The following is a 20,553-nucleotide window of genomic DNA, read 5'->3' as shown; positions in this document are numbered from 1 at the left end:
TAGCAGAAAGGGAAGCATCTGAATCACATACAAAAGTCTAGGGAATGAGACCATCTTAAATAGGCTGCAGCGTCCCAAATACGATAGCGGGAGATGTTTCCACCTGTGGAAATCCTCAAACATTTGAGAAATGGAGTATGTGTAGTTTAGTTTGTATGTATCTGATATGTTGTTCGAGAAACGTAGGCCAAGATAAGTTAAGTGGTCAGTGTTCCAACGAAAGGGGAAGGCATCCCCCCACCCCAGGCGGGCCTCAGGGTAAATGGCCATCGCCTCGGTCTTCTGGTAATTCATCAAAAACCAGAAATCTCGCGGAAGGTGTCTAGTACTAGTTGCAGTTTAAAGAGAGCCGCCTTGGGATTGCTGATGTACAGCAGGAGATCATCGGCGAAGGCGGTTACCTTCACCTCCGACCCACCCAGATCTAAGCCACGCCAAGAGGTCTCTCTGCAAAAAGTGCATATCAAGGGATCAAGCGCTATGTTAAATAACAGAGGAGATAGTGGGCAGCCCTGACGTGTTCCCCTGGCCAACCTGAATGAGGATGAGTTCAAACCATTAATTGTTATACATGCTGCAGGAGAGGCGTATAGCATTTTGAAAACGTTTATAAAATTCTCCCCAAAACGTTGTAGCTCAAATATTCTTAGGAGGTGACACCAGGAGACGCGATCGAAAGCCTTGTCAGCATCACAGCTGACTATAATCGCCTCTCTATTTTTCAGATGTCTATACTGTATTAGTGCCGCTGCCAAGGTACGAATGTTGTGCACGGAGGTGCGACCTTTCACAAAGCCATTTTGGGCCGGATGTAGGATCCTGTGTAAGATCCGTTGGAGCCTGCTGGCCAATAGCGCTGTGAAGATTTTTAGATCCTGATTTAGGAGTGATATAGGGCGGTATGATTTTACAAGGCTGGGGTCTTTACCCTGTTTCGGGAACACGACTATACGCGCAGCTGTAAAGTCAGTGGGTGGTGGGCGTCCCTGCAATATAGAGTTATACAAGAGAAGAAGATGGGGGACCAGGCTATCTTTCATTATCTGATAGTATTCCGCGCTGAAGCCGTCAGGCCCAGGGGACTTACCTTTTTTTAGGGATTTAATGACAGCTACCAGCTCGGGTTCTGATACAGGGGCACCAAGGGATTCACTCTCTTCTGCCGTCAGAGTGGGCAGTTGGGCCTGTTGCAAAAAGTTCAGGCCCTCTAAGGGTTTGTCAGTGGGGGCTTCATATAGACTTTTATAGTAATCTTGAAATGCTACAGAAATTTCCCTAGAGTCAGTGGCCAAGGAGCCACCAGGGGTGGTTATCTGAAGTATATGTAGGGGGGGTGGATTGTGAGCGAACCAAATTGGCCAGCAGTCTCCCCGTCTTGTTGGAGCTGCGGAAGAATTTGTTACGTGAAATGTCATAAGAGAATTGAGCTCTCTCCGTGCACAAGGAGTCGTACTCCCTCTTGGCTTCCATATACACTGTTCTGGTTGCGTCAGATTTTTTGAGGAGTAAGTCATTGTAAGCTTTAGATAAGCGATTACTATGGTCAGCAATGGCAACATTTAATTTTTTCTGTCTCCTGGCTACATATTCCATCACCTGGCCCCTAACAACCGGCTTGGATGCCGCCCAAAAGAGGTGAATATCGTCTAAATGCTGGACATTATCTGAGGCGTAAGTGGAGAAGGCTTGCTTTAGATGTAATTTGAAGCCAGATAGGAGGGAAATCTCCAATTATATGAGGTGGTAAGGGGATGTTTTAGGGTTAATGTAAACCAGATCCATGCATGATCCGACAGGTCTAAAGGACCTATACCTGACTCCAACACACATTGGTATAGGGAGTTGGCAATCAGCCAAAAATCAATACGTGACGATGTGTCATGGGGATGGGAATAAAAGGTATATTCTCGGGAGGTAGGGTGTTGGCATCTCCAGGGATCACATGTGCCCAATGAGTCAAGTAGCAAGGAAAGGGGGGAAGAGACAACGCTCGTACTGGCCCTAACTTGTCGTCCAGATCTGTCCAGCCCTTCCGATAGGACATTATTAAAATCGCCACCTATTATCAATTCCCCTTCCCGCCAAGACAGTAATTTGGTGTATAAAGAGGTGAAAAAGGGGGCGTTAGGGCTTGGGGGGGGGGGCATAAATTGCCGCTAATGTATAGGGAGAGCCACATAGCTCTATCTTAATGAATAGGAAGTGGCCCTCTGGATCCGACCATGTATCCCTGATAGTATAGGGTAGATGCTTTCTGAATAAGATTAGGACACCCCTGCGTTTGGCGGAGAATGAAGCAGCCCGGAACTCACCAATCCAAGAGTCTCTGAGCACATTGGGGTCTTTATCGTCCCAGTGCGTCTCTTGCAAAAAGGCCACATCTGGACGTATGCGTTTCAGATGTTTAACGACCTTACGTCTTTTGACCGGTGAGTTCACCCCCTCCACATTCCACGATACAAACTTCAAAGTGGTCTGTGTTCTAGTTAAACAATGAGATGCAGTGTGTGCCATTAACCTATACCTGCCCTAGGCTTGCAGAATTTGATTAATAAAGCAAGATAGAGTCCCCAGCCCGTCCCAGCGAGCAGGCTATGGGGGAGTAGGGGTGACTCACTGCATCAATCCGAGTCATATAGCACATAACTTGTACCGTAGAACCTAAACAAGGTGATCATGAAAACTACTAACTTTTTAACTTTTTTAAAGGCCCAAATGAGTAATTGTGATGAACGACACAAAATATAGTTGGCAAATGAATACCTGAGGGGGGAAAAGGGAAGTAGGGCTTGGGCAACAAAGATGAAAGTGGTGTGTAACGTGGAGATCCCATTCAAGTAAAATCTCCAAGCCACATCTACCAGGGCCCGGGTATTACACATAGCCCTTCCAGTTTGATAGTTGGTGTATTGGTCTAGGACACAAACAAGTCCGGGCCAGACACCAAGATTAACAGGAACAAGCATGAAACATATCAGACAGTTATTAGAGAAATAATACCAGAAGTAGAACTTCGATCTAATAGGTGTGAACTTATCATCAGTGATGGATGAAATAGCTGCCGGTGTGTATTAATTCAGTCCGCATCGTCCATATTTGAAGAAGCCTGCAAGGCCAAGGAGTCAACGAAGTTTCTTGCAGACTGTGGATTATCCAAGAAGTAAGGCTTGCCATCATGGATAACCCGGAGCCTGGCCGGATATAACAAGGCAAACCGGTAGTTCATCTCAAACAACTGCTTGCAAATTGGGGAGAATTCCCTCCGCTTCATCCCGACTAGGTAGGAGAAGTCCTGAAAGAGCAGAAGTTTAGCTCCTTCGTAGTGCAGGCTTGAACATTTCCTATAAGCGTCCATTAGGGCAACTTTGTCTGCATAGTTCAGGATGCGAAGGATGACCGGCCTAGGCCTATCCCTGGATTGTTGTCGGTCTGGGCCAATCCGGTGTACCCTTTCTACCCTAATCTCACCAGTCGGCGGGACACAGCCCAGAGTACGTGGCAACCACTCGGAGACAAGAGGCATGAGGGCCACGGTCTTGACACTCTCTGGAATGCCTATGATCCTGATGTTATTCCTCCTGTTCCGATTTTCCAAATCTTCCAGCTTATCGTGAATGGAAGACAGTAGTTTTTCCTGCGAGGAGACAGTGGCTTTGGTGGCGGTCAGTTCTTCCTCCAGATCGGATAGTCTCTGTTCTGCCTCAGTTAAACGTTGATCATGTTGTACAATTTGTGCAAGGGCGGAATCTATTGACTCTTTAAGCGGTGTCAATTTTTTGTCTAGGAGGGAGGCCAATATGGATGTGATTTCGTTGGTTGAGACCAGGTCCCTAGGGGGTGAGGATGGAGGGACAGGGCCATCGGCCGCTTTGGACGATCCCGTACCAGGGGGGCTGGACCCGGTGGAGGACCCCGGAGTGGCTATCCTTTCCCCGGCCACTCCGCTGCTGCAGTTTTCTTGAGCCCCTCTGGGGTTTAGCAACGTATTTATCCATGCCAGGCATGGGGTGGCCCAACGGTCCAAGAGGGCAACAGTCGAGTAGTCCAATTCACACAAGGAATGGGTAGGAAGGTGAAGACTGATCTTGCTGTGAGTCCACAGCCCCAGGCTGACAAGTCCGTGTCCAGCAGCGGGCCCTAGCGCCGGGGGTAGAACAGCAGAGCAGTTTCAGGTGAGCGGAACTGATGGTTAATAAAGATGTGGGAGGTAGGAGTAGAGGAGATCGTGCAGTCCCCTCCTCAGTAGTGTAGCAGATTATTTTAGGTAGTGGCGTTGCCCACAACCCACGTTGCAGCTCCACCCAGCTATAGCCCACTCTATAATCTCTCCAGCACAGTACAGAGAGCAAGGGGTGGCAGGAGTCGAGAGACCCACACAGGGAAAGCTGGGCTGTCAGATGCAGGGTTAGTGGGGATGGTGACAATCAGCCAGGCAAGACTAGCAGCTAAAATGCCTTTCTGAGGACAGGGCAGTCAGGTGGATGGGCAATTGCCAAAAACAGGAGGGGGTGTCTCAGGTCAAAGGGTGGTATATAGGGATATTCTGGGGAAATCGGGGTATAAGCACAGGGGCCCCAAAGGGAGCTTACCCTCCAGGCACCAGCCCTGCACTGCAGCCCCACGTTGCACACAACAGGGGGGTCCCTGTCTTGGAGACTCACCCCACAGTGATGCAGGTGATGGGTTGATTTCTGGGTGCTCAGAGGGGTCCAATCCAGGAGGGGGCGAGTTGGAAGGTGCCCCAATATGCCCACAGTTCCAGGCATAAGCGACAGATGAGGTGTGGTAGAGGGACCCACCCCCGCCGCAGCCTCGCCGCCTGCCTAGGCCGCCGGCTCTCCACTAGTGCACCGGCAGGTACAGGGTGTCCCGGTCCGGCGGTCGGCGTGAAGAGAGGGAGCCGGGGGAGGCTGTATGGTGGGCAGTCCGCACTTAACCCGGTCTCCGTGCGGGTGCCCGTGGCTCCAGGAGCGTCGACGCGCGGCCGGCGGGATCCGGAAATTTAGGCCGTGGCTTCTGTTCACGGAGCAGGCTGCGGTCTGTAGACGTCCTCGCCAGCGGTTCTCCCCCTCCGCCGCCGGGAGTCCTCATCCAGGGTGGGTGTCGGGATGTTTGGGGATGGCAGGGTGCTGGAACAGTCTCCCAGGTCTGGCCCAAGGATGTCTTTAAGGTGACAGGACCGGGAGCTCAGCAAAAACTTGTCTTCCCTGCTCGGAGTCTAGGCCACGCCCCCGTACCCAGTGTTTTTACAATAAATTGGTTATACCCTTCATTGTCTGTGGTAATTCTTTTACTGACAAATAGTATTGTTACTGCGAGTCTGCAGAGAGGCCTTATATGGATTAGTGGATCTTAGTCAGTAGCATATCTCGGTATAGTCAAATTAGTATTGACACAATTGATTGCCTTTCTGTTCGGTAATATTTTGTACTGTCACACTAGAGGCGCATAGGTTTATAGGTAAAAAATCCTCAGTCGTGTCGGGTATCCCTACTAAGTGGGTCTCCTCAGATACTGTCTGTATGACCTAATGCGTCCTTGACTGGAATCTGCCTGGTGTGTACACACATACAGAAATAGGCACATAAATTGGTCCATGGTGAATGTGGCAATTTATCGTTTATTAATGACAGATACCGCTATCTCTACAGGCCTGTAGGGGAGCGTATTGTAAAAGGGGGGATTAGGTATAAGCAATAGTCTAACAATACATATTATATGTAAACTATAGAGCAGGGTTCAATAGGTGCGATCACCCGCTGCTATAAGTTGTAGACGCACAGCACCGGTATTGGTGCTTTTTAGGTTGGAATTGCCTGATGTATGTCCGTTTGTGATAGTATGGGTTAATGTAGTATCTTTATTGATACAATCTGTTAGTTTATAACAAAATGATACACTCAGTAAATTGTTGCAAAAAGATTTTTCTCCACATCTATAAACAAACTGGATACATATGCTTGGCTGATAGAATTGCTTATACGTATTTTTAATCAAATTCACTCAATGCAGTGAATACTACTATATAGACCATACCCGGAGGGCACTTGTCCCAGGTGTGCTTCGGGCTAAATCGCTTAGTGTGTATGCACATTCAATCTTAGAGATAGATTGGTTAGTAATTGTCACTTTTATTTAGCAAGTCGCCACTTTGGAAATAGCAGGTCATATTTTTATGGCAGGTCTGCAGAAGGGTTCTCACAGGCAAATGAGTTTTTTTAAACGCATATATTTTTTCTGTTTAAGTGTAATGTTCAATCAGCGTTCAGTGTACAAATGCTGCTGGGATCTACACACAGGAGGTACTGCGGTTTAGTCTACATACATCGGAGAGAAAGGGAAAGACACTGCAGTAAGGCCGTCAATTTGTGTCCCATAGTTCCTTTTGTGTCCATCCCCCATTCTGCCTCCTTGTGCCTCTAAAATCCAAGTCTGACCTGATTACCCTGGCAGCTCCTTGGGAGAGCTCACATACTATATGGCACTGGATGTGCCATTTTTTACATGTAATAAATCCCTGGAAGCTGCAGGCGGTGGTTTTTTTAATTTCATTCATCCGCCTGGCTCTTAGTGCCCCCTCCCCCTACATCGGATGTGATACGATCGATGTGCCGCTGACGGCTGCACATAAGGTTTATCTTATGTGCAGCACGTATGCTCTCCAGCTCTGATCTGAACGCCCGGGACCACGCATCGGATCAGATGTCATTCACATGCAATTTGGGCCAATTTCACATGATTTCTTGGCCTGATTCGCAAGAATAGAGTGAAATCGGGCCAAAATCACATAGGGTATGGGGGCCTTGACTGTGCCCTGTTATGACTATCTGTTCCTCTTATGCCTCTCAGAGCCTTTGTCTGTGCTCCTTTTACCTAAATGTGCCAATATATGTGTCCTTTCTGCCAGTATTCCTTTCCGTATCCTCTCCTCCTGTTTGTTGTACTATCCTGTCTTTATTTCGCTCCCTCTCTTCTCGCTTCCATGTTCCATCCCTTGGCCCCACCACTTGTTGTATGCAACCTCACCTGTTTCAGTAGCACCCACAGCTTGTTCCATTCCCTGATCTGTGGTGCTTCAGTCACTGCATCCCAATTGCAGCTGATTCGCTTCTCCTCATCTGTGCTAACCAAGCTAGTCACATAACCGGTTCCTGCCATGGATCCACACTTGCTGGCAGTGGCACCCGGCAGTAACTAACCTTCCTCCCACCTCATGACACTACTGGCCCAAGAGATCCAACTACGCCCACAAGCTCTCCACCTAGAGGAGTGTGGCTGATAGCTTCACCCCGCACTTCTCTTCCGCACTTCTCTTCTTAGGCTACTTATATAAAATGGGCTATAATCAAGTGGCCTAAAGGACCTGGTCCTTTACACCAGATGATAATAAAATATCAGGTCCCTTTGCCCACTTGGATTTAGCCTACTTATATAAAATGGGCTATGATCAAGTGGCCTAAAGGACCTGGTTCTTTAAGTGAGTCTTTTAGACCACTAGGATATAGCCTAAGTTTAATGAATTGGCTAAATCAAAGTGGATAGAGGGACCAGGTCCTTTAGCCCACTAAGAAATAGCCTAGTTTTATTGAGTAGGCAAAATGACTAAAAGGACCTGTCCTAGGGATGGCCATCGACCATCGATGATTCGAAAACATCGATGGTTTATGGTCGATGTCGAATAGTTTTGACATCGATGGGGGAGAACCAGATGGTTTCCCACCATCGATGTCAGGCTTAACTGAATAATTACATTTTTCTTTTTTCATCTAGGGGCCTGGACACGGAGCATAGCTCCGCCCCTGACACCCGTGAAGCCCCGCCCCCCGTATTTTGATTGGCCCAGAGGCCAATCTTTCAAAGCAAATAGATGACCATCGATATGTAAAAACATCGATGGTCATCCATTGCATACTTATACACTATCGATGGTCAGTTGCACTTTTGCCATCGATGGCAACCATCGATGGCAAAGGCAACGATGGCCATCCCTAACCTGTCCTTTAGCCCACTAGGATATAGCCTATTTGTAATGAGTGGGCTAAATCATAGTGCCTGGAGGGACAAGGCCCTTTAGCCCACTATAAAATAGACTCAACCGGATGGTGGCTGCAGGGGACAAACAGCCTGCGGGCTTCTGCTGGAGTTGCCATGGAGAAGGTTGCCCAGCGCACCTCTCCAATACTTGCGCCCCTGTGGCCCCGGCTCCACCCGCCATCGCTGTGGCTGCCTACCGCTAGTTACACCACTGCTCGGCACCTATGGTCTGCTACCCTGTAGCCCTGCACTTAGCACAGGAAGCAGGTCTCCATACGCAGTATTCTCAAATGACAAGGTGCTGATCATGTGCTACTGCTGTGATCACAGCTGCACCTCAGGGACACTAGCGCGTGGGATCACTTTCCCACACAAGCTCACGCGCGTCGATTCCTCCAAGACAGAGAGGGCGGCAGGAGGCGCAGGATGGAGGCTCAGCCCAGAGCTCTCTCATCCCTTCCCCTTTGTGTGTGTGTCAGGGAGGAGGAGGGGAGAGAACAGGAGGAGATGGTGGGTACCGCTCATCGCCCCACCCATATATCAGCGGCATATACTGACTGCTGGGAGACGGGAGAAGCAGCAGCACCCACACAGAGCAGCGTTATTAGGGTACTTACTGTCTCCAGCACCCGCCGCCGCCTGTACTGTACTCTGTATGTGCACATCGCTGCAGCGGCTGCGGGCGGCATAGCTCCTATACATCCTCGTATAGACCTGCTGGGATAAGCAGTAAGCAGCGAGGCTCCATCTGCAGCTAGGCTCGGGGAGGTAGCAGGGTCCTGGATCGTCTCCTGCCCTCTCAGCACTGTACCTGGAAATGCTGGCCCTATTTAACAAGCTATTGGACTGGTTCAAGGCTCTGTTCTGGAAGGAGGAGATGGAGCTGACCCTGGTGGGGCTGCAGTACTCTGGGAAGACCACCTTTGTGAACGTGATTGCGGTGAGAGATGGGGGCAGCAGGAGGCCCGGCCAGGGAGTGGGGCTCAGGCATGGCGTGTAATTACAGCTCTCCCACTGGGATTATTCGTATAGATCGCATTATTTCTATACAAATACAGTGTATCTGTATATTGATTACTACAGCCATGATTCTCCTTATACAATAACAATAATCTTGCCTATTTTCGTATTGGTATAAATAATGAAGCACTGACTGTTCGTGGTTACAGTAAAACATATACATTGTATTGTCCAGACAGGTTGATCAGTGATGCTGTAAAAATATATGTAGCCGCAGCTTTTTGACTGTTCAGCAGGAAATTGTGTACCACCCTAATCTATCATGCTAGGCCTCACAGCTACACTGACAGAGCACACTGCATTGTCTTATACACACATTCACAGTTATGGGGTACATTATTCTGACACCAGACACACAAATAGATCCATAGAAATGCCATTAGGCCTCTATGTGCTGCTGCATATGCAGACTTTAGTGGAAACACATTAAGGACATGTATGTATAACATTCATAATATACAGTATACACATATTACAGCAGTAAGGTTTTGTAAAAGGAATATTGTACATCTGTAAAAATGAACGAATCTGTGATAAACAGCCAGCCAATCAGCTCCTACCTGCCATGTCACAGACTGTGTTTGAAAAAGATCAGGTAGGAGCTGATTGGCTGGCTGTTTATCACTCTCCATTTTGTCATTTTTGAAGCTTAGAGAATCTGTCCTTCAGTGAGTTCCTGACCTTCGTAGATTGTTGGCCTGATTCAGATGACTTAGGATGTCGCAACTGAACGATTATTGGCATGCGTTGCAGCTGCGGTGGGCATTGGCCAAAGTACCTTTGCGTTGCCGCTCGCATCGAGGATTCAGTCCCAGAGTGCTTGACAGGGAGGTTTTTGGGGGGAGGTAACGGGAAGTGTCTTCTAAAAATTTAAGTGTGTTGTGACCATTTTCCAGGCACAAGTGTGCAACTGAAACCTCATGTGCATAAAACAGGGCGTCAGCAACAGGGCTCCCATGGATATTTTGCACTGCAATGGAGGCACTCAGAGAGCCGATGTTCCCCACAGGTGCAATGGCTTCGGTAGGCATCTGTTCACTTGGGGGAAGCTGCTACACTTGCTATGTCTTGCAGTCAAGGGCGTAACTACCATAGGTGCAAGGGTTGCAGCTGCTATGGGGCCCAGAGCTGAAGGGTCCCATCTTTACTGTCTAAGTAATATGTTTTACATACATTTTTCTCCATCAATTGCTTAATAGGGGGCCCTTACAAACCTTTGCTATGGGGCCTACGAATATCTGCTGTGTCAATATTGCAACCCCTCTGAATAAGTCCTATTGTGGAGACCTGCCCATCTTACAATATTTTGGTACCTATTAGTTTTGTAATTTTAGTTAAGAATTTGTATTTTCTCCTAATTGAAGATTTGTTTTTGTTGTTGTTTGTTTTTTAAGTACATTTTTAACAAATATTATTGTAATATTACACTGGACCTGGTCACTCCCTGTTCCTATAACATCCCTTCCCACTGTAATCACCATTCAGTCCTCCTCTTGTCTTCTGTAGGGTGGCTTACTCCTCTCAGTCATTGGCAGTGGGGATACGTGCACCTGCTCCCATTGGAGACATGACATCCATGTAGATCAGGCATGGCCAAACTATGGCCCTCCAGCTGTTGAGAAACTACAAGTTCTATCATGCCTTGCCACAGTTTTTCTATTAAGGAATGTTAAGACTATAGCAAGGCATGCTGGGATGTATAGTTTCACAACAGCTGTTTGGCCATGTATTAGTGTTCATTGTAGCACCCGCCACCTTTGAAAACCCATGCAGTTCCTCTTCCCTGCCTGTCTGCTGTAGTGCTTCTAGCACAGTGTGGTCTGTATATCAGCACTGATATGCAAAGCAGACCTGTGCTAGAAACACCACAACAGACAGCGACACCCCAAGCAGGGAACAGGAACTGCATGGGTTTTAAAGATGGCGGGTGCTAGAATGATCACGTTAGATTATATAGATAATAAAGGAAAATGCCAGTTAAGATTGGAAATTACATTTTAAACTTGACACCCCAGGCAGGGAAGAGGAACTACATGGGTTTTCAAATATGGCGGGTGCTACAATTAACACTACTGTATGTTACTGCCATTTTTTCCCCCGAACCATGCAAAGATCTGTATAGAGTTTGTATCGTATGCCTTTTATTATTTCCTTTTATAAAACACTAGTGGATAAAAGGTGTCAGTGCACCAGTTTTTGGTCATTCCTTATGCTTTTAGAGAAGGCTTTTATCTTGGGGCTTCATGGACACTCATTTATAATTGTTTCCACCTAAGAATTACTTTGTGCTCAGTCTGCCTAGCATCATGTTTGTGTACTACAACATATTCACAGATTCTCTGGTGGCAGCTTCTGCCCCCAAGGTGGCCACAAAAATAACAAGAGGGGAAACGTAGATGGCAACAGTTAAGAGTGGGTCATGCAGCTGGTCTGACGTATTCCAGTAGATATTCAAAATATCTTTAGTGTGATGACTTCTTTAAACCCCCTAAACACTAGGCGATATTGTGATCGGGCTTTCTGAGCGATATTGTGTACACATCATTAACCACTTCAGTGGTATGCCTGGAAGTTTTCCAGGCTCAGCTGCGCTGCCGCTGTCCTGGAAAATTTCTGGGCATACCAACAATAGGAAGGTGTGCGCCAGTGGTGCCTGCAACTGCGCACCACTGGTGCATAACCTCTCCAGGCACCCCCCCACAGTGTGAGCCCCTCTACTCCAGCAATCATATGCCTGAGTGCTGCTGCCCCCGCCACCATTAGTTGCAGTGAGCAGGCGGCAGTCTCGGGATGTTTGCCGTGTCTCGGGGGGGGGGGGGGGGGGGGACTCGGGAGTGCTCGGGAGTTAGGGTGCCCGAGGCCACCCGAACATCCCCAAGCCTGCCACCTCACTGTCTGCTGTGAACGGTGGCTGGGGCAGCGGCAGGGGAGCTCTAGCGTATGATCACCGGAGCGGAGATGAGGGGGGGGGGTGGCCCTACGCTCTGTGGTGGATTTTGCTGGGGCAGGACAAACCTGAAGGGGTTACTGACCCCATACCTCGTCCTGCATGTTCAGATGTTCAGACAGGGGAGGTTCTTGTTAACGACCCTCATGCTTCAGCCACAGCATGGCTGTTGCTCCTCCCACCATCACTCCTTTTCCCCCTCAGCATAGCAAGCACTGATGCTGCCCTCCCCCGCCGAAAAGCCGCTGATATGGGTGTTGGTGGCTTTGTACTACTATCATTTCTCACTGCCTCCACACCGTTTTTGTTGCTTTATATTTTTGACAAGACCTATTTTTGTGCAAAGAGGTTGCAACCGAGATTTCAGAGAAAAGTACTGGGGTTAGGGTTAGACACTATGGGGAGAATTTGGTTTAGGCTGCGTGGCTGGGGGTGGGTAGGGTTAGGCTGCAGAAGTGTACAGTTAGTGTTCTACTCTGAGAGGGGGAAGTTAGGGGTAGGCTGCAAGAAAGGGGTGGGTTAGAATAAAGGTAAAAATACTTATTACAAACATCTGCCAGGATTTCTGACCGAACCTGTGCTTGATGATGGTCAGTAAATGCTTGCACAATTATAATAGTGATATTATATGTGTCCTACAAAGCAAGATATGCCTTTTTGCAGATGATAATATGTAGTGAGTATATATATATGTGTGGTTGATACACCGGAAGAAGTACATGTATTTGGGACACAACAATACAAAAGTTAAAATACAGTGTTAAGTGTTCATGTAATTTCCACAGTACCAGTGTGAATAGACATTGGACGGATCCTATTTCAGATGACATAAAGGTGAACAAACATTGGGAAAAGCCAGTAGAGTATTTGGTTGGAGGGCTGCACATAAAAACGATGGGTGACCTTATTATTATCATTATTATTATTAGGTTTGCACATTAGCCACCTTTTTCTCTGAGGTTTAAATTTTTTTATACATTAATGACTAAGTTTTTTTATTATTATTATTATTATTATTATTCTTTATTTATATGGCGCCACAATGGATTTGCCACACCCAATTACAAAGTACAAAACAGAATAAAGAAACCCATACACGCTCCGATTCCCGGCGGTGCGATGTGTGCTTTCAGGTGCTCGCTACCGCGGCACCTCATCACACAGTACAAAAAGTATGTGCTGCACATACTTTGGTACTTGTTTCCTAGCACGGCACCAGCGATGGAAATTGTATCCATCGTGTCCCAAAAAATCGCGTTGATCGCATCGCATGCAACCAAAACGCATGCGATGCGATCGACGCAATTTTTACATTGGAACCAATGTAAAATGGTCCCTGAGACCCGATTTTTACATTGGCCCCAATAATAAATGCCCCCCAGACCCCAATTTTCATTGTTTCCCCACCCTGATGGGTCAAATGGCCCCCCATTGTTAACGCCACTCCAACATGAACGCCAACCCGAAGCGTGGCGAGTGTAGCGAGCCCGCGAGGGGCGGCGGTACGCGTCCTCCGACCTTTTCATACCCCCACTATCCACATCGGTGTGGAGTTGATTTAATATAGTGTGGCGAGCCACCGAGCCCGAAGCGTGGCGAGCGCACGCGCATTACTTCACAGGTATTACGCGTTCCCTCGTGGGGCTCGCTGCGCTCGCCACACTTCGGGCTTGGTGGATCGCTGCGCTCGCCACACTATATATAATCAACTCCATGCCGACATGGATAGTGGGGGTATGAAAAGGTCGGAGGATGCGTACTGCCACCCCTCGCGGGCTCGCTGCGCTCGCAGCGCTTCGGGTTGGCGTTCATCGTGGGGTGGCGTTAACAATGGGGGGGCATTTGTCATGTAAATTACCCATCAGGGTGGGTATACAATGAAAAATCCATTGGCCCATTTAACATTGTTCCCTATGTAAAATCGGGTCCATTGCATCGGTCGCATTGTATGCCATTATAATGGCATACAATGGACCCGATTTTACATAGGAATTCAACATTGAATACAATGCATTCAATGTTAAAACGCGTTGGTCGCGTCGGTCGCATCGCATGCCTTAACTTAAGGCATGCGATGGACGCGATTTTTTAATTATCGGGGAAAAGACTAAAAATAGCCCTAAAATCGCGTTGGTCGCGTCCATCGCATACCTTAAGACGGGCGCCGTGCTAGGAAACAAGTACCCATACTTTTTGTACTTGCTTTTCATCGCATTTGCATGCACAAGGCATGCAATGCGATGTGATGGATGCTATTGTAGCCCAGAACACACGCTGGGATCAGAGCGTGTATGGGCACCTTAAGAAAAACAGTGACTTACAGTTAAATACAATAAAGGACAAGTGCAGGGCACATAAACATAGCCGCATCAGCAGATGCTTGGCAGAAAATCTCAGAATTTTGTGCCATCAAAGATGGTTTATGAAAGAAGAGAGTCCTGCTCGTGAGAGTTTTACATTCTAAAGGGATAGGGCAAACGGATGGGTGACATAAATGGGTGTAGGCAGTGAGCATGGAACAGAGGGTTAAGTTTAGATTTGTTTGGTTTTGGTGAGATAGTTTTGAAGTTATGTAGAGCTGGAGATTTCCAAAGAAAAGGAACAGCATGTGAAAAGTCTTGGAGGTAGGAGTGGGAGGAAGTAATCAGTAGGTCGGAGAGGTGGCGTACATAAGCAGAGCAAAGAAAACGGGCAGAAGTGTAGTGGGAGATAAGGTCAGAGATGTAAATGGGAGTGGAATGGGTGAGGGCTTTGGATAATGACAATGACAGGTTTGTGAGAGGTGATTTGAAGTAGAAGTAGGAATCAAGGATTAATCAAAGCCGACGCACTTGAGGGTTAGAGATAATAGTAGTACCATCAATAGATTTAGTGTTCATTCTAGCACCCGCTATCTTTGAAAACCCATGCAGTTCTCATTCTCTGCCTGGGGTGTCACTGTCTGCTGTGGAGTTTCCAGCACAGGTCTGGTTTGCATATCAGTTTTGATATACAGACCACACTGTGCTAGAAGCACTACAGCAGACAGCGACACCCCAGGCAGGGAAGAGGAACTGCATGGGTTTTCAAAGATAGCGGTGCTAGAATGAACACTAAGATGATTCTATTGTAGGAGGGAGAGAAGATGATCAGATCAGTTTTAAGGTGCCCATACTTTTTGTACTAGATCTCACCTCATTGCATTGCATAACGTATGCAATGCGATCTAGTTCAAATTGTATTCAATAATTGTACCGTGTATGGGCACCTTCAGACATGTTAAGTTTAAGAAAGCGCTGGGTAATCCAAGAAGGGATAGCAGAGACACCGTTGGAAACATGAGTGAGGAGAGCCGGAGAGAGGTCAAGGGAGGAATGTTAGATTTCAGTATTATCAGCATAGAGATGATATTGGAAGTCAAAAGAGCCAATGAGTTCACCAAAAGAGGACATACAGGGGGTAAATGTATTATCTGTTATCTTCTAGAAGTTGCTAAATAAGAAGTAGAATCTGGTTGTAATGGGCAACATCCCATCTTCCCTCTCACCCGCTTTCGCCGCCTCATCACCTTCCTCCATCACTATCGCACACCCCCCTTTCACCTCACCCCTTTTATACCTAACTATCACTGGTGGTAGCTACTGGAATATGTAATGATTCAACAAAATAGATTAACATACCTGTGCTTGATTAAATAAATCCTCTGAACATGTCTCTTCTAAGTGTAATGTTTGTCAAGGCAACCAGGTGGCTTAGAACCCCATTCTCATTGTTTTCATAATGTTAAGTCTTGCCATTATAGCCCCTTGATGTGCCTGGTTATGGCATACAGATGAGTGAATATGTCTAGGTCTACCTTAAGCTAGGTCTAGGTCTGACCTTCTGACAATGTTGACCTAAGGTATGTTGACCATTCTTAGGTGCTGACCTAGTCACTGTCGGTCATTAGTGGTCAATCTTTCCTTGTACACAAGTTTGGGAAAAGACATTTGTAAATACAAATAAATGAGATAAGGGCTGCTAAAAAATGCTTATAAACTAGACAACAAAACTAAGGGTATTCAGTCTTGGCTGATATTTCCGATACGATTAGGTCAAATTGATATTCCACTTATTCAATGTTGGGTCCATTTTTCTGACTGTAGAAAACTGTGGATTTTCCAAAATGGCCATCAGTAGTCGAAAACTAATGCGTATTTGACCATCCAGAGGCTGTTTTCGATAATGCTCATTGGCCTTTAAACAAAGTTGAATCTGCATGCTTCGGCCGGGATTGAATACTGATGGCTGATAAATTTTGTCTGCTAAACTCTGTAGCGTGAGGTGAAAATGTTTTCTTATGAATAAATACTGCATCAAGAAAAGATACTGTAAGAAACACTGGGAACATCTAGCCTTCAGTTAAACAGACTAATACCCCTTTCCCACTACAGCTCTTAAACGGTAAATTGCCGTTTTTCCCCCACAATTTACCGTTTAAGGCTGCAGTGGGAAGGTGCCAGAGTTGAAATACCGGTTAAAGTTAACCGGTATTTCAACCCGTTTAAAAAGCAGAGTCCTACACGTTTAAATACCGTTTTTAAGGCAGTGGGAATGCCTCTTAAACGGTATTTAAAATACCACACTACTTCCCCCTCCCCTGGTACCTGCCCTGTGCCCACCCTCCCCTGATACTTACCTGTGTGGGGGATCCATGCAGCGGGGTTCACGCACTTCTGGGGAGGCATCGGGTCTGGCATGGGCACAGTACTTCGGGTCCCTCAGGATGCTGGGCAGTGGGGACGCTCCGGGGTCCATCCCACATGGTCACTGTGCTGTGGATGCTGGTGGTGCAGCAGGGTCATTTCGGGGTCCATACAGCGTCGGGGCAGTCCCTGCAGCTGATGGGAACTAATAGTTATACTCCCACTATGCGCATATCTAATGAGTGCTGTGCATATCAATGAGCCGCTAATTACATATGCACATTGATATGCACGGCGCTCAGTAGACATGCGCATAGTGGGAACTATTAGTTCCCATCAGCTGCAGGGACTACCCGGACGCCGTATGGACCCCGAATGGACCCCGAAATGACCCTGCTGCACCACCAGCATCCACAGCACAGTGCCCATGTGGGATGGACCCCGGAGCGTCCCCACTGCCCAGCATCCAGAGGAACCCCAAGTACTGTGCCCATGCCAGACCCGATGCCTCCCCAGAAGTGCGTGAACCCCGCTGCACGGATCCCCCACGCAGGTAAGTATCAGGGGAGGGTGGGCACAGGGCAGGTACCAGGTGAGGGGGGGTATATTACTGGTTAATTACCATTTTGTAGCTTTCACAAGGGGTTCAATGTGAAAGGTACAAAAACGGTAATTAACCAGTAATATACCATTTAATACATGCAGTGGGAAAGGGGTTAAACCTGCTTTGACCCGTTTAAAGAACCGTTTAAAAAAACGGGTCAAAGCAGGTTTGGCAGTGGGAAAGCAGCATAAAAAAACTAAGTTTAACAAATCCACAATTTGCATACAGTACAGATGTGTCTACATACTGTACACCTTTCCTTTATCCTGCTATACAGTGTACTGTAAAAAATAATTTTCCTTTTATTGTTTATGTTGTATTATGTCATTTTTACAGTAATGTACACCTTTGCCCACAGGAAATGTGCATTAGAGGCATACTGTAGAAATTGACTACTGTACAGTAAGTCACTCATTCCACCATTGCTGAAAAATTTGTATGTACTGAACTTTACATATATCACACAGCAGAACCCCCATAGCCCCTGTGACTACTAGTGTTTAACGACTACCAGTGCGTAATGAGATAAACATACAGCAGTACCCTTACACAAGTGTAAACTATGCATTTGTTAGCTCCATAGAAGAACGGTAGCCATTTTGTTAATCCGAGTCTGACCTGCTACAGTACGTACTTTGACCATACTGTATATTCGCCCACCTGTCCCCATAGCCCATTATAAATATCATAATGAGACACACGTCTATGCAATAGTATTTTCTGAGGAAAATGTCCATTTAACATACTGTACAGTACAGTGTTGTACAGAAAAGAAGTTCTTGTGCTATAGTGTATTTCAATGGAGACTTCACGTGCGTGCAATGCAGATTCTTTTGCTATAGTATTGAATTAGACCTCTGATGCATGCGCTGTGGTGATTTTGAAAAGCTACATCTGGTGGATGATCCCTGGTATGCCACTCACCGGTACCGCCATATGCCATGCTGTGAGAATTATTGCACTGCCATGCGCCCAGGAGCACTGCAACGCATTATCGGGACAACTGTGAAAGGCAGTGTAATAGATGAGGGTGGCTCAATCTGTATGGAAGAGTTGTATAGATAAAAGATAGAATGGGTCCTAAGCTGCAGCCTGACAAGGAGGTAGCACTGTGCTGCGCTTCTGAAAATGTGGACATGTCTCCCCCACTTTCTGGAACGGCCGACACCAGTGTCTACATCTTCCAGTGCAGATTTACTAGTCATCGCTATGAATCTGGTATGGCCATCTGAGTATCTTGGTGTTTTCTTAGAAGATCCCATGCTGCATCATGGACCGCTTATCGAAAGCATGTATTTATAGTGTTCATTCTAGAACCCGCTATCTTTGTAAACCCATGCAGTTCCTCTTCCCTGCCTGGGGTGTCGCTAACACCCCAGGCAGGGAAGAGGAACTGCGAGTTAGTGAGTGCTAGAATGAACAATATATTTACACAAGATGCTTCCTGCAGCATTAGCTTAGGTACACATAGAAGCTGTGTCCACAAATGTTGCCTCAGTGTACACATGGTCTCCCTCTGAATGTGCAACCTCTATATGTTTTTCACCAGATTGTATCTCTTGTGTTTTCTATGATGATGTCCCATACTATGGGGTGATTCAAGTTTGTTCTGCTTTTGCCCAATTTGGTGCGGGGACCAATAGTGCGGGTCTGCACATGCGTATCAGAGAATATACGCATGTGCTTGCCTGATGCTTGGGGTGGGCAGGGGGCTGTTGCATGGGGACATCCAGTGTTTCCTGGTAATGCCCACAAAAACGGTCAATGCACTCAGAAAAACACTGGGTGTCCCCAAGCTGACATCAGCGCCCGCCCCGTTCTCTGCCATTTCCGAGGCAAATAATAGGCAGTCTAGACTGGCGATCGGTTGACCAGTGGGCAGGGTTTACCCGCTCGCTAAGAAGTGAAAGAAGGATGCTTAGCGTGTGGGTCTGAATCAGACCCTATGTCTGAGTTTTGTGTGAGTAAGTTAAAAACTGGTGACTATCCTGAAAAGCGGAGTCATAATCTGATGACCTTGTCTATGCTTCACCATTATGTGTATACATCTGCTACATTACTCTTAAGGAAGAGATACAGTAGTTATGGCTACTGATAGGTTCCATACAAATTAAAGGGATGAGTCTAAAGCACTGTAGGCAGCCAGCCATGGAAGCCTGATCTACTATCTTATGCAGAAGTGTCAATCCTTAGGGATAATTATTATTATTATTATTAATAACAGTTTCTTATATAGCGCACACATATTCCGCAGCGCTTTGCATAGAATATTTAATAGTAAGCTCCCTGCCCCAGTGGAGCTTACAATCTATATTCCCTACCACATGTACACGCACACACAGACATTCTAGGGTTAATTTTATTGGGAGCCAATTAACCTACCAGTATATTTTTGGATTGTGGGAGGAAACCGGAGTACCCGGAGGAAACCCACACAAGTACGGGGATAATATACAAACTCTGCACAGTTAGCGCCATGATGGGAATCGAACCCATGGCCTCAGTACTATGAGGCAGTAATGCTAACCATTACACCATCCGTACTGCTAATGCTTGGGTCCATGCATCTGTGTGTGAAAATCAATGCTGCAGCTATAATTAGTAGTATTGGCACTTGCACCAACCCCATGCTGGGTGTAAAAGAATCAAGATGTCAGAATCAGGAGTCATTTCCCTGTACACACGACTTGTGTCACTTCAGATATATGTCCATGACACTCTCGCGTGTAGTTATGTGCACTTACATTGTTGCCATACCGAAATGGAAAGACTAATAGTTCTCTCTGACTCTGGAAAGGATACATATACATATACATAAAAATGTGTAACTACACAGAGCACAGAGCTCCGCCCAATGACCATTCAGATCCTAATTGTAATATTCCTTCATTTTATTTAGACTGTCCTATAGAGCATAATATGAATTATATTTTTCATTTAGTCACTTTTTACAAATTCAGAAACTAGTCCACTGCCACCTAGCTTTGTTTTCTTGGTTAGAGCCAAGTGCCTGCAATCTCCATCACCAACACCTTCATCATCATCATCATCATCATCATTATCTTCAATCATATTATAGTTAATCAAGTCTTCCGGCATCCAGTTTCATAGCCTGACTGACCCCTCTGCTATCCATGCTTCCTCAGAGATCCTTGAGTGCTAACCCTTCTGCTACAGCTGCGGATGCTGTGAGTGGATCTTCATCCCAGAAGGGCACCAGGAAGAAAGCTTGTACTAATTCAACAAAACAATTGACTGTTAAATAGTCCTTTGCAAGGGGGAAG

At 46.7% G+C, this 20,553-nt stretch overlaps 1 protein-coding gene across 2 annotated transcripts in view; it reads left to right on the top strand.

The window, feature by feature from the left end:
* The first annotated feature begins 8,460 nt into the window (after positions 1–8,460).
* ARL8A (ARF like GTPase 8A) overlaps positions 8,461–20,553 on the top strand; it is a 55,820-nt gene continuing 43,727 nt past the window's right edge. Inside the window, exon 1 of one of the 2 annotated variants that reach the window (XM_083173089.1) lies at positions 8,461–8,974. In XM_083173089.1, coding sequence (XP_083029215.1) covers positions 8,852–8,974 — 123 coding nt within the window. In that variant the 5' untranslated portion in view covers positions 8,461–8,851. The remainder of the gene's footprint in view (positions 8,975–20,553) is intronic. The other variant, XM_083173088.1, reaches the window with a different exon arrangement.

This window comes from Crinia signifera, chromosome 2 (genome assembly GCF_055691185.1).
Source record: "Crinia signifera chromosome 2, ASM5569118v1, whole genome shotgun sequence".
Classification (NCBI taxonomy): domain Eukaryota; kingdom Metazoa; phylum Chordata; class Amphibia; order Anura; family Myobatrachidae; genus Crinia; species Crinia signifera.
Note: the sequence above shows the minus strand (reverse complement) of the source record. Positions and strands in the feature narration are given on the sequence as shown.